Here is a 13,936-nt window from a genome sequence, read left to right as displayed (position 1 = left end):
GGCACATGCCGGTCCATTATTACCAGCTCCATATGCAGACTTCGCTGATGTGTTTTCCAAGGAGAAGGCGGAACTGTTACCACAGCATCGCCCGTTTGATTGTGCGATTGAATTGCTTCCAGGCTCCACCCCTCCTCGGGGAAGAGTATATCCTTTGTCACAGCCCGAGACCAGGGCTATGTCGGACTATATCACTGAGAACCTCGTTAAGGGGTTCATCTGGCCTTCGAAGTCTCCCGCAGGGGCGGGTTTTTTCTTCGTTGCAAAGAAGGATGGTTCTTTGAGGCCATGTATAGATTACCGTGGCCTCAATGCCATCACCAAGAAGAATCGCTACCCGCTTCCGTTAATTCCTGAATTATTGGACCGACTCCAGGGAGCCCGGGTTTTCACTAAACTGGACCTCCGAGGGGCTTACAACTTGGTTCGTATCCGTCCCGGGGACGAATGGAAGACCGCTTTCAACACCCGGGACGGGCATTATGAATATTTAGTGATGCCATTCGGGTTGTGTAATGCCCCCGCGGTGTTCCAACACTTAATGAATGAGATTCTTCGGGAATTACTGCACACATGTGTAATTGTGTATTTGGATGATGTCCTCATTCACTCTCCTGACCTGATCTCCCACCGACAACACGTTCGACAAGTGCTCCAGATCTTGCGGGATCATCATCTATATGCGAAATTTGAGAAGTGCCTCTTTGAACAAGAGTCTTTGCCCTTCCTAGGGTATATTGTCTCAGCAACCGGATTTCGTATGGATCCCAGCAAGGTGTCCGCCATCAGGAAATGGCCTCGTCCTGTGGGATTGAAAGCTTTGCAACGATTCCTGGGGTTCGCAAACTTCTATAGACACTTTATTCCTCACTATTCCCGATTGGTGGCACCACTAACTGCCCTGACCAGGAAGGGCGCAGACAGTCGAGCTTGGCCTAAAGAAGCTTGTAAAGCCTTTGAGGACCTGAAAGAGGCATTCCTCCAGGACACCTGTTTACGACATCCGGACCCGACAAGGCCTTTCTTTGTCGAGGTGGACGCTTCTAATATAGCCGTAGGGGCAGTCCTATCTCAGAACTCTTGTTCCGGACATCTATTACCCTGCTCCTACTTCTCCAAGAAGTTTACCCCAGCTGAAAGCAACTATGGAATAGGAGATAAGGAGTTGCTAGCGATTAAACTGGCACTAGAAGAATGGAGACAGTGGCTGGAGGGGTCTCGTCACCCTGTAACCATTTACACGGATCATAAGAATTTAGAGTTCCTGAACCAAGCCCAACGACTTAATCCCAGGCAGGCACGTTGGTCACTTTTCTTTAACCGGTTCAATTTCATCTTGAAATATCGTCCAGCCGCGAAAAACGTCCGGGCGGATGCCCTGTCCCGTTACGAAGTACGGGAGGGAAAAGAAGATTTCCCTCAGCACATCATCGACCCTGCCAAGATCCAAGTCGCCAGTACCACAGTATCTGCTCTAGGGCGAGTAGTGGTTGCTCGCAGAGATCGCAAGAGAGTTCTTGCCTGGGCTCACGATTCTCTCTCTGGGGGTCACGCCGGAAGAGAGAGGACACTCGATCTTCTTAACCGTTACTACTGGTGGCCCAAGGTACGACAGGAGGTTCGTCTGTATGTGGATTCATGCCCGGTCTGTGCAAGACAAAAGACTCCTAGTGGCCGGCCCTGGGGCCTTCTACAGCCACTACCCATACCCACAGAACCGTGGACCCACATCACCACGGATTTTGTAGTGGACCTACCACCATCTGAGGGTAATTCTGTGATATGGGTCACCGTGGACCGTTTTTCTAAAATGGTTCATTTAGTACCACTGCCCAAATTACCTTCGGCACCTGAACATGCCATCCTATTCACGCAACACATCTTTCGGGCCCATGGTCTTCCGCAAAGTATAGTATCCGACAGAGGGCCGCAATTTACTGCCCTTTTCTGGCGTGCCCTCTGCAAGAAGTTTGGGGTACAGCTAAATTTGTCTACTGCATTTCATCCTCAGAGTAATGGACAAACTGAGCGCATGAATCGTTCATTGAAAACTTTCCTCCGAAGCTTCATCTCCGAGAAAGGGACTAACTGGGTTTCTCTTCTTCCCTGGGCCGAGTTTGCCTACAATAACCATTCCCATTCGGTGACTGGGCAAACACCTTTTCAGATAGTGTTTGGGCGCCATCCGAGGCCTCCGGTTCCCGTTCCAATTACTGTTCCTTCACCAGCTGCACTGGCAGTAGCCCATCAGATCCATCGTCGCTGGAAAACAATCCAACAAAGACTTTCCATTGCCGCGGAAAGAACTCAACGAAGCGCCAATCGCTACCGGCGTCCAGCGCCAGTGTTTCTACCGGGTACTAAGGTATAGTTAAGTACCAGAAATCTCCAGCTACCTAACCGATCCCGTAAGTTGGCACCTAGATACTGCGGTCCCTTTCAAATCGCTGAGCGAATAGGATTGGTATCCTATAGACTTCGTCTTCCTTCTTCCCTTCGCATACATAATGTATTCCACGTTTCCCTATTGAAGCCTGTGGTACTCTCACGCTTCCATCAACCAACGACTGATGCACTTTCTTCTTCCTCCACTGACGAGCCCACGTATCAAGTACGGGAGGTACTGGATGTACGCTTCCACGCCCGTCGTTGGGAGTACCTTCTGGCTTGGGAGGGTTGTGGTCCCGAGGAGAATTCTTGGGAGCCAGCTCGGAATATCCTGGATAAATCACTGCTAACTCAATTCCATCTGGATAATCCCGGAAAGCCAGGCCCTCTGCGGAGGGGGCGTAAGGGAGGGGGTACTGTTACGGCCCCGGTCGCCGCGTTGGCAACCGGGTCCTTACCTCCTCAGCGGGGTCCGGGTCCTGCCGCGAGCCGCGGGATCCGGGGCCGGCCTGGCCGCATGGCGACGGTCTTGCCTCGTGGGAGACGCCGAGTCCCGCAGATGACTCCTCCCCCGGAGGGGAACGCACGCGCGCGAGGGCCGGCCTTTTGACAGTCCAGCACCCGGATGTGCTGAACCGCCCCCTGGATGATGTCAGCACAGGCGGGGGATTTAAGTCGGCTCCAGCCCTTCCTGCTTTGCCTTGCAACGAGGTCACTTCTGTGAGTTAGTTGCTGTTCCAGGTTCTCCTGTTCCTGCTTGCCAGTTTCAGCGTTCCTGTTCTGATTCCTGCTGCTTGCCTCGACCACGGTTTGTCCCTCGCTTCTGATTCCTGCTGCCTGCCTTGACCACGGATTGACTCCCGCTTCTGATTCCTGCTGCCTGCCTTGACCACGGACTGACTCCCGCTTCTGATTCCTGCTGCCTGCCTTGACCACGGATTGACACTCGCTTCTGATTCCAGCTGCCTGCCTTGATCACGGTCTGTCTTCACCTTTTCTCCTGCCTTCACTCCTGTTCCAGTTCCGGTCCGGGTTTCCTTCCACGCCAGCCTCTCTCCTAAGTCCCAGCGGTCCGGGTCCCTACGGGCTCCTCCTGGGGGGACCTCGGACTTCCAGGGCGAAGTCACCTAAGTCCTAGCGACCCGGGCGTTCACAGCTCCTCTGGGGGCGTCACGGGTTTCCAGGCGAAGAGCTTTCCACGGCTGTGCGTGTCTGCCTCCCGACCGCCTCCCAACGACGGTCGGCCTAAGGATCCACTTCCGGATTACAACAAGTGCGTATGTACAGGCACTACATTCTACACACAGAAAGAGTAGATGAAGGCAGTTTTCAAATATCTATGTTTTTATTTATAAAAGAATTTACATTCTGCCTATGTAGCCAGGGTTATTCTAAATGGATTACAATTAAAACATAGAATATCAATCATAAAATCACAAGACAATAATAATCATAACAAATCTAAAACAAAACAATACAATACTGCATTGGAGGTTCATGAATAAAATGAGCAGCCTGGGAGTGAGTCCCAAGGTGGGGAAATGGATTAGAAATTGGTTGACTGACAGACAATAATGAGTAGTAGTAAATAGAGCCTACTCAGAAGAGGAAAATGACAAGTTGAGTATCCCAAAGATCAGTTCAATTCAATATCTTTGTGAGTGATATTGTGGAGGGTTTAGAAAGAAAACGGTCTGTTTTGTGGATGACACTATGATATGCAACAAAGCTGACACACCTGAAGAAGTAGAGAGAAAATGAAATGATCTAAGAAATTTTGAGGAGTGGTCCAAGGTTTGTCAGTTGGAATTCAATGTGAAAAAGTGCACAGTCATGCATTTTGGACATAGTAACCCAAAAGAGATACATGATGGGGGGTGAGTGGCTGATATGCAAGGCCTGGAAGAAGACTTCGGTATGATAGAATCTGATGATCAGAAGGTAGCAAAACAATGTCACAATGTGATGACTAGGGTCAGAGGGATGTCGGGCTCCATAAAGAGAGGAATAAATCAGCAAAAAAAAAGCAGGTGATAATACCCCTGTACTGGTCATTGATGAGATCTCACTTGGAGTACTATGTTCAGCTCTGTAGACCATATCTCAAAAAGGACAGAGCTAGGATAGAAACAGTCCAGTAAAAAGGTAACCAAAATGGTGTGGGGCCTGTACCAAAAGCCATATGAGATGAGACTGAAGGACATAAATAAGCATATTCTGGAGGAGAGGAGAGATAGAAGAAATATGATACACACTTTTAAATACTTGAAAGGTTTTAAAAGTGCACAGGAATCAAACCCTTGTGGATGGAAGTGAAGCTGTAGAATTAGGGGTCATGATAAACTCCAAAGGATTAGACTCAGGAACAGCATCATGAAATATTTTTTCATGGACGGGATGGTGGATGGATGGAATGCGCTCCTGGAAGAGGTGGTAAAGACAAGTATGGTACTGGAATTCGGGAGGGCATGGAATAAACACAGAGCTAGAGGATAGAAATGAAGTAACCTACATGGAGTGGCAGTTTCAACCCCTAAACATCTTGCTGGACAGACCGGATGGACCATTTTGGTATTCGTCTGCTATCATTTACTATGGTACTATATAAATAATATCACAAGCTACTACTGTTTTATGCTGCTGAAATCAGCATCTGATGAATCTGGAACCTTTGAACTTTTGTTGCACCAGAGATCTGAAGGGGAGGAGAAGTTTAATGGTTATAGCAGAGGGCTGAGCACCAGGGAAGCCCGGCTTCGAATCCCACATCTCCCACTGATATTCCTTATGACCTTGGGCAAATTATTTCACCTGTCACTGCCTCAGGTGCAAACCCTTGGAGGTAGGGAAATATCTACTCTACCAGATTTGCAACTCACTTTGAACTCAGATTTGGAAAAACAAGTAATTAAATTTCAAATACCAATACCTGTTGTGAGATCAGATTTAATTTCTATGACAGGCTGGTTTAGAAGCAGAAACATCTGTTGAGGTGTCTGTCTCCTAGGGATGTGGATTTTCTATTTGTTATGGATGTAACTGGTTATTGTACATATGCTCAGATATTAAATTATGCATATTTTGTCATATGCAATATAGGCTATAATAAATATTTCAATGTTATGCAGCAAGTTCTCTTCATATGATGTTTTGTAACTGACATATCTATAAACATTGATTGTGATTCCAACTTATTTTTTACTTAATCTCACTGAAAGCATTCATACTTAATGAAATGACTTCTCAATTTTAAATCTATTTTTTTTCCACAAAACAATTCTCTGATTTATCACAATGCAAATCCCACAAATCTTCCAGTACTAGATGAACTGAACAGCAATGCTAAAAATAAATAACATATTGTGAAAAATGTAATTACCCAAATGGCCTCAACAAGAAGGGCTATCCTACCATATTGAGTATAGTCAGGGCGTAGATGGTAATGTTTTCATGGCCATGGTTTTGCATCATCTTATTGTCAATTACAACTAGAGTCTCCACATTGAGCGGTTTATTTTTGGAATCCTTCAAAAGTGAGCGTTTGTTTCGTAGTGGATACTTGTATTCATCCGGCAAGATGTAGATGTCGTCTTTGGGAGGCTTAGGCATGTCTGTGAAAGAAAAGATTATTTGTCAGGCCTAGAGAAATAAGGCAGAAGGAAAATAAAATATGTTGGGATACCAAGATTTTTCACTCAACTACGGTAAAATGCTTTCCCAAATCATATGTGCAACAACCAAGAAATTCACAGAATTCATATAATTCAGAAGAAATTCTAATTTATTTATTTATTTAAAATCTTTTCTATACCGTCGTTAAGCGAGAGCCATCACAACGGTTCACAATAAGGCACAAAAAACTATGTTGAGTAAAGTGTCTAGAATTCTAACTCTTAAACAGGTGCCATCCAAAATACTGTAACATTATATCATAATAAATACTATTTGGTGAGTGTTATAAGTCAAGTCTAGTTTTTCTAACTTTGCTAAAAGTTTGGTGTTATTTAACTTTAGTTCTTTGTTGTTTGAGATAAAGGAAGAAATTAGAATAAAGGTAACATAACAGGAGGAAGTGAACTCATTCAATATATGCTTGATAACAGGAGACCTGCTCTACAAATCAGAAATATATGAGAAAGAATGAAAAAAGAAAGGAAATAAATGCAAAAGCTCTTAGAAAAAAAAGAAAGAAAAAGAAGCAATGTTAAGTTTAAACCTATTTCAGACTAATTATACATGCTTGCTGTGGTTCACACCCTGCCTCCTCACATACATAATCATAGTTTACCTAAATTCTGTCCAATGTAGACCAGCTTAACATTCAGAAAGAACAATTTGTTTTCTCAATATGAAGCCATTCAAACAGTTCGAGACCTGCTTAGGAGGTAAATCTTTAATATAGTTTTGTGAAGAATCATTACCTGAACAAATTCAGCACTATTTTCCCTTTAAACTCCGAAAATGAAATAACATGCCCTTTGGTAACCAGGATTCATCAAACTATCACATGCAATACGAAGAGGGGTATGGGTAATAACTTATTAGAGAGAGCGAGAGAGAGAGACTAACTATAAAGCCTATCTAGTAGTTAGGTATTTATATCTCTATATGTTACTCGAGGTGAGGTTTAGGTATTAGTGTAGGTGTTAGGGGCCACTTTGACATTCAGAGTGAGACATACGAACAGAAAAGTGCACTCTTGTGATGATTTGATGTCCTTCGGAGTGAGGAAACTCACCCAAAGATGAAATTTCTACAATGTTCTGTCAACCTAGCTTGATGGACTCTCTACCTGGGAAAGCCATATTGCACAGCTTAATGCAAATGAAAGAGGTGTAGTTATTAGATGCGTTAAAACTGTGCGATATGGGTTTGCAACTTGCGAAGCCAGCTCACTTGGCCAGGAATCCTGCCCTAAACACACCTTTTCTAAATTAGCATAACACCATGCGTTATGGTGCTGCTTTTTGCACGCAAAAAATGCCTCAATGCACGCAAAAAGCCCATAATGCAGCTTGGATAATAATCCCCTTAGTTAGGAGAATGGGTGCGTTGAACCAGCTTAGTAAAATCAGTTTTCAGAATGGATGCTGAGCGTGGATGGGGCCTAAGAGAGTCTCAGATGTATTTTTACTAACTCATAAGTATAGCTTCTAAACCAAACCAGCAAAAATGTTTTATTGTTCTTATTATTAAACGGTTTAGAATTAAAGGATAATTTCTTTCACCATAAAACTGTATCTTTCTCTTTTCTACTGCAAGATACACTCAATAAGGTATGGGCAAACATTTTTATCCAAGGAGCCTCCCACTCTGGCCTAGGATAATCCATCCCCCCATCTCTCTCTCTTTGACTACCATTCCCCTCTCTAACTTCTTGTCCTGCCCAGTATCCTCCTCTCTCTCCCTCTTTCCCCCGAGTCTAGCAGTGACTATGCTCATCTGTTTCTCTCTCCCCCATCCGTCACCCATCTCTCTCTTTCTCCTCCTACCCAGTCCAATAGTATCCATCCTCCTTTCTCTTTCTGCTGTCCTGTATTCTCCTCTAACTTTCCCCATCCTTCTAACCCAGCAGCATCTGTCCCACTCTGTTTCTCTCTCTTTCTCCTGCCCAATATCCTCTTCTCTGTTCTCCCCTATTCCCTATATCCTCCTTTCTATTTTCAAACACTCAGCAGCATCTATCCCCCACCTCCCTCTCCTCCTTGCCCATCCTCCTCCTCTCTCTTTCTCTCTCCCAGGGCTCCAGTCTCTGGGAGTCCATTTCAGGCTGCTCCCATTCCACCTCTGACAGTGCCATGGGTCTACAGCAGAACTCCTGCATGCTTCTTACTCCTAGGTTCTACTGCTGACAGTACTTCTGATTCTGCTCCAAGAGACAGCCCCCACCCTCATCTCAGCTTTGCATCTAATAGCTAACATCTTCTAGCACTTCCCAAAAGAAGACAATCACTCATACGAACACATTACTTCCCTGTCAATGTCATCTCTCACCCTGTCCATCTTTTCTAAAAGCAAAGTTCACATGGAAATAAACCAGTATAAAAATATAATGCTATCATTATTTTCCCAGTTGTGTTTCTATCTTGAAAAACCTGAAATATATTCCACATTTCAGAATGCATAAGGTATGCATAAGTCATATAAGAGACTCTCATTTTTTTCTAAAGATGTCCAGCATACTAAATGTAGCCTAAATTGAATTATTGCACACATACAGCTATAAAGCTTATTCTGCACACTATTTTCCTGTTTTTCTATTCTGTTTCATGCTGATTTTTATATTTTGTGAGCAGTAAGTGCCATTCTTTCACATATATGTCCCCCTCCCCTGCCCTCTTCAGTTCATTGTTCGTTCCCTCCTGCTGTTTGCGGTTTCAAATCCACAGGGTGCAAAACCACGGGGAGCCAAGTTATGAATGGAATTTAAGCAATGCATGCTTTCCAGGGACAATGCCCACTCAACATTTATATGTATAGATGTGCATGAAGAACATCTGTTACTAAGAAACATGTTTAATGGATGAGGTATGTAACTGGCACTGCACATTAGATAGTGAAAGGTAAGGAAGGTAATGATACAATATGGTAATATGCATGCAAATATGAATATGCTAATATGTCCTTCTCATAGATTACCAGTGTGGCCAGACACTTTGACTCACTTTCTGAAAATAACTTTCCACTGTGATCTACCTGTTTTGTTTAGTTAATGTTAATGTTTCCTTTCTTTATATATGTAATAAGAAGAACTTTTTTAGGGAATATCCTCTCTCTATTTGCTTTCTCAGAGTGACACTGTTAATTGACAATCACAAGACAGGTTGATAATTAAAAATGGATTCTGTAAAAAAATCCCCAAACTGACATGAACCCCGAACTTCATAAAAAATATAGTAGTGATATGGGATAACAGGCAGTTTAGGGTGGTACATGGTGTCATTTTTTTGTATAGATGAGAATGACTGCTTGCATTGGCCATGTTACATGTCACTACACCACAATAGCCTATTCATAAAATATTATGACAAAGTTGCAAATGAAGTCATTTAACTACTGCATCAGTATCTCTGCCTCTCAATATTATGGATAAATTAGTGTTGCTGACCACTGCATCAATGACCTCTTGATCAGGCTAATAAAGGAAAACTGAAAACAATCCAGGAACATAAGACTTTTGTAATTAAAATGATCTCAGACATTTTGGAACTGAGAACAGACTCAAAGGCCTAAGTTTCTTAACTCATTATGAGCCATAAAAATTATACTGCCTGTCACCTTCTGATCACCCATCAAACTCCGTCTCCGCCCCCCCCCCCCCCACCGGCAAATACCCCACTTTCCACTTTACGTTATCATTGGAATAATATTTATGATTCATTTATATTTTCTGGTAAACATCATCTTTTACTCATTGTATTCTTCTGACCCATGGAAGATAGTATTAGCTCCTGAAATATTAGTCAAGAAATGTATTACATTAGACCAATAAAAAGGAACCCCTTTCTGTATGTTTTTTTTGCTTTTATTTGTTAACTAAAATCTCAATAGTATGTGACTTTTGCTTTCTATTATTTACTTTGTATGCTGAATTAATTGGTCTGCATATAACTAGATAGCAACCAGATGGTCAACAAGACAGTCAATATGGTTTTTCCTTTTGTAAGATTAAAATATATCCTTACATACATTTCTTGCGCCTTCCACAGTAGTGCTGTTTTTGCTGTCTCCCATGTCTATAGCTGTTGTACTGCTCTTGATTTTGTTGATGAAGCTGGTCATGATGTTCCAGTTTTCTCTGTATCTCCACCATGGTCACCTCATTGTCACTGGGCAGTTTGGTTTCAGCAGACCTCTTGTACAATACATGGGGGAGATGTCCAACAGGTGCAGAGTAATTGTGCTTATGTGCTATGTGCAGAGGTAGTGGCTTCAAGAAATAATCTGTTTCTTGTGTTCTAATCAGGCCTGACTAGAAGGAGAGAAACATATTGAACACAATATTATAATTACAATCCCCAAATCTACCATGCTATCATGTACTAGTAAGAAAACAAAAGACTAATAATAAATAGCATTTATAGTATTCAAATATATTGACGCAAGGACAATGCAGTTCTTTTGCATCTTTACTGAATTCTTCTCCCCTTCTCTCTACCCTACCCTTTTTCCAGGATGATTGACCAGGCAGGCAAATTTTGTCCCTTTGCTAGCAAACAGTTCTATAGGAAATCACTCCTTAATCTGTATCTTCCAGCACCATTCCAATTCTAACAGAAGTTATCCCTGTAATGGCAAGCAAAGTTTTTCCCTCAGGGCCTGAATGCATCTCCTTCAAGGCACACCTAAAACTGACAGCCAACTAATACATGAGTCCCCTATGCTACAACATGCGTCAGAGCTGCAAGGCTGCCTCAGTACATCATTATCATTACTTAGTTAGAACTAATACCCATGACTGCTAAGTGCCTCTATCTGTGTAGAAAATCACTCTGCCATACAAATCAAGAAATAAATCACTCATCTTGCTAAGAATTCTAACTGTGGGTCTAATTTACAAGGCTTTTTTTTTCCCATTCTGTGTTTATGAGAAGAGCTTAGTAAATCAGGCTCTTGATCTTTTCTTATTTCTATCTCTTACCATAAAGACCCAGAAGGTTTGTTGTAGTGATACTGAATAGTTCTCAGCTAATGCATGATTGCTGTGAATATAAATTCATTAGAAAAACATAAGATGCTGGAAAATTTCACAGCTTAGTTTATTTAGTTTTCTTTATTTTTTCCTTGATTCATGTATGAAAAAAAATTCTTGTCAAAAATGTACTTCAGCAAAATATTTACTTAGAAAAATTAGTGATAATATTCTTTTAAAGACTAAAATCCTTCAAACATTTTTCTGCATATTTCTTCTGGCTTTCCATTTTCTCTTAAAAATGGCTGCAAAAATAATGCAAAAAATCCATTTAATTCTGAAGAATTCTACATTGACACTGGAAAATATTCCACTAAAAGTCTTGCTGAGCATTTCTGGAATTAATAATGAATATTGAAACAATATTCAGAAAGTAAAAATTCACTTTTTACACAGCTTTACTAATAGTTAACTGGAAATCCAGCCTAGCTATCAGGGCCCTTCTACAACCACTGGAGGGAGAGAGAGAGAGAGAGAAAAAGAGAGAGAGAGAGACAAACCGTAATACCTTCATACTAGATAGGTATTTATACCTCTATATGAGGCCTACCTAGTCACTCGAGGTGAGGTTTAGGTATTAGTGTAGGGGTTAGGGACCACTTTGACATTCAAGGTGAGACGTACGAATAGAACAGTGCACTCTTGTGAAGATTTGATGAACTTCGGCATGAGGAAACTCACACAAAGTTGAGATTTGCACAAGGTCATCAAATCTTCACAAGAGAGCATTGTTCTGTTCGTACGTCTCACCTTGAATGTCAAAGTGGCCCCTAACCCCCTACACTAATACCTAAACCTCACCTCAAGTGACTAGGTAGGCCTCATATAGAGGTATAAATACCTACCTAGTATGAGGCTATTATGGCTAGAGTCTCTCTCTCTCTCTCTCTTTAACTCTCTCTCTTTCTCTCTCTCTCTCTCTCCCAGTGGTTGTAGAAGGGCCCTGATAGCTAGGCTGGATCTCCAGGAGCTAAAAACATCAATCATGAAGCCAGGCCACAAATTCCTCCCCCTTTTCTAATTTGCATCACACTATGTGTTAAAGGTGATTTTTGCATGCAAAAATGCCATATAGCAATTTGATAAATGACCCCCCAAGAGACCAAGCTGCCAGTGGATCACAATTCATAAAACACAAAATTATACTAGTGTTAACAGATAAAGAGGACATAGACCTTACATCAGACAATAGACATGTAACCTAATGAACTAATGAAAGAAGCATCATTACGAGTAAACAATTGACAAGCGATTCTCAGCTACTACTTCTGATCCATACAGGCCAATGCAATATCGGCACGTGGAAAATGGGCGCTCATGATTGAGCACCCGCTCTCCTAACACATGCCGATCGACCTCTCTGGGGCACACGATTTAATATTTAGATCGGCTGCTGTGATAAGAAGAAGATGCTAGGGGAAATTGTGTGCCCCTAGTGCCTCCTTGGCAACAGATGCCCAGAGAAGTGGCTGTCAGCTACAGGTTAGGAAAATGGACGCTCATTAATTGTGTGTCCTTTTTCCTAACCTGAATGCTGCCACATTTTTTTTTTTTTAATTTTTGGACTGGTCAAATTTTTCAGGACTCCAAATTAATATCGCCATGATATCAAGTTGTAGGAAGTACAGAAGAACAGTATTTTCTGTTTTTCTGTACAGTTTTTGGGCTCCTCAAAAATGAACATGTTGCTGGAGCGCTGTGAAGTAGTCCCATTTCCTGGGAGATGTAGTGTACCCTTGTGCCTCGACACGATCGGAGAGGAGCTCTGGGGGAGCGCCCTGGCAGGCGAAACATGCTCCAGCACGGGCCAGCAGATAGGGAGCCCTGGCCTCTGCTGAACCTAATGCATCGGAGAGACCCAGCAACACAATGTTGGTCTCTGAAGTAGCCCTCCGGCCACTCGATAGCCCTTTTGGACCTGCCATACGAAACAGCAAATGCGACAGGATGGACAGAGGCTGAGGGCAGAAATGAAAAGACTCAGATGAAGACTCAGGGTGTTTGACGGATTCAAACATAGACACAGGTTGGTTGAAGATTCAGGATTATGAAGGATGCTGAGTGAGTGCTGCCTCACCACGTGCCCACACAGCCACTCAAGACAGGTCACGGACCACTCTGATGGTGAAGCAGACTCCAGGCGAAGCGGTGACTTTGAATCAGGATATGACGAAGAGTCAGATGAGGCCTGCACCGAGACGTGCCCTCCACAGCCAGTCAAGGAAAGGCACGGACCACGCTGGGAAGGAGCAGGTTCAGGCGGAGTCTTAGGCATGGACAGAAGCAGACACAGGAACTCCGGAAACCAGGTCAGGATGAGGGTTAAGAACAGAACCTCAGGATCCAAAGCTTGGAGAAAAAAACTCGGAGCAGATTGCTCGGAGAAAGGAAGCTCGGAGAGACGACTCGGAGCAAAAAGAACTCGGAGCTAGGAACCTGAAGCTTGATTAAAAGTGAATGTCTTCCAGAGACTTGCGCTGCTGAAGAGAAGAGGATCTGATTCAGAACATCAGGAGACAGCATCTGGGTATGAGGACATCAGGAGAACATCTGGACATCTGGAACCAACGAGACGAAGACTCAGGACATGACGAGAGACCAAGACGAAGACATGGGATCCCATGAAGAAACAGAGTGCCTAGGAAGAGTTTATTTAACAGTTTTATATACCGACCTTCATAGTAAATAACCATATCGGATCGGTTTACAATTAACAAGAATAAAACTGGGGTAACTATTCAAGTAAACGAAAGATAAACAGTAGGTAGGAATGAGTCAAAAGTTACAATCAACAGGGAAGAGAACTTGGAAGCTTGCAACAAGCTGGAAAGAAGATAAGGCAGGAAATAAATATGA

The 13,936-nt window shown here is 42.9% G+C and overlaps 1 protein-coding gene across 1 annotated transcript in view; it reads right to left on the bottom strand.

Moving 5' to 3' along the window:
* Window positions 1-13,936, bottom strand: part of ADAMTS16 (ADAM metallopeptidase with thrombospondin type 1 motif 16) — an 806,542-nt gene that overhangs the window by 559,065 nt on the left and 233,541 nt on the right. Inside the window, 2 exon segments of the mRNA XM_029589991.1 lie at window positions 5,800-5,999; window positions 10,078-10,360. Coding sequence (XP_029445851.1) covers window positions 5,800-5,999; window positions 10,078-10,360 — 483 coding nt within the window.

This window comes from Rhinatrema bivittatum, chromosome 2 (genome assembly GCF_901001135.1).
Source record: "Rhinatrema bivittatum chromosome 2, aRhiBiv1.1, whole genome shotgun sequence".
NCBI lineage: Eukaryota > Metazoa > Chordata > Amphibia > Gymnophiona > Rhinatrematidae > Rhinatrema > Rhinatrema bivittatum.
Note: the sequence above shows the minus strand (reverse complement) of the source record. Positions and strands in the feature narration are given on the sequence as shown.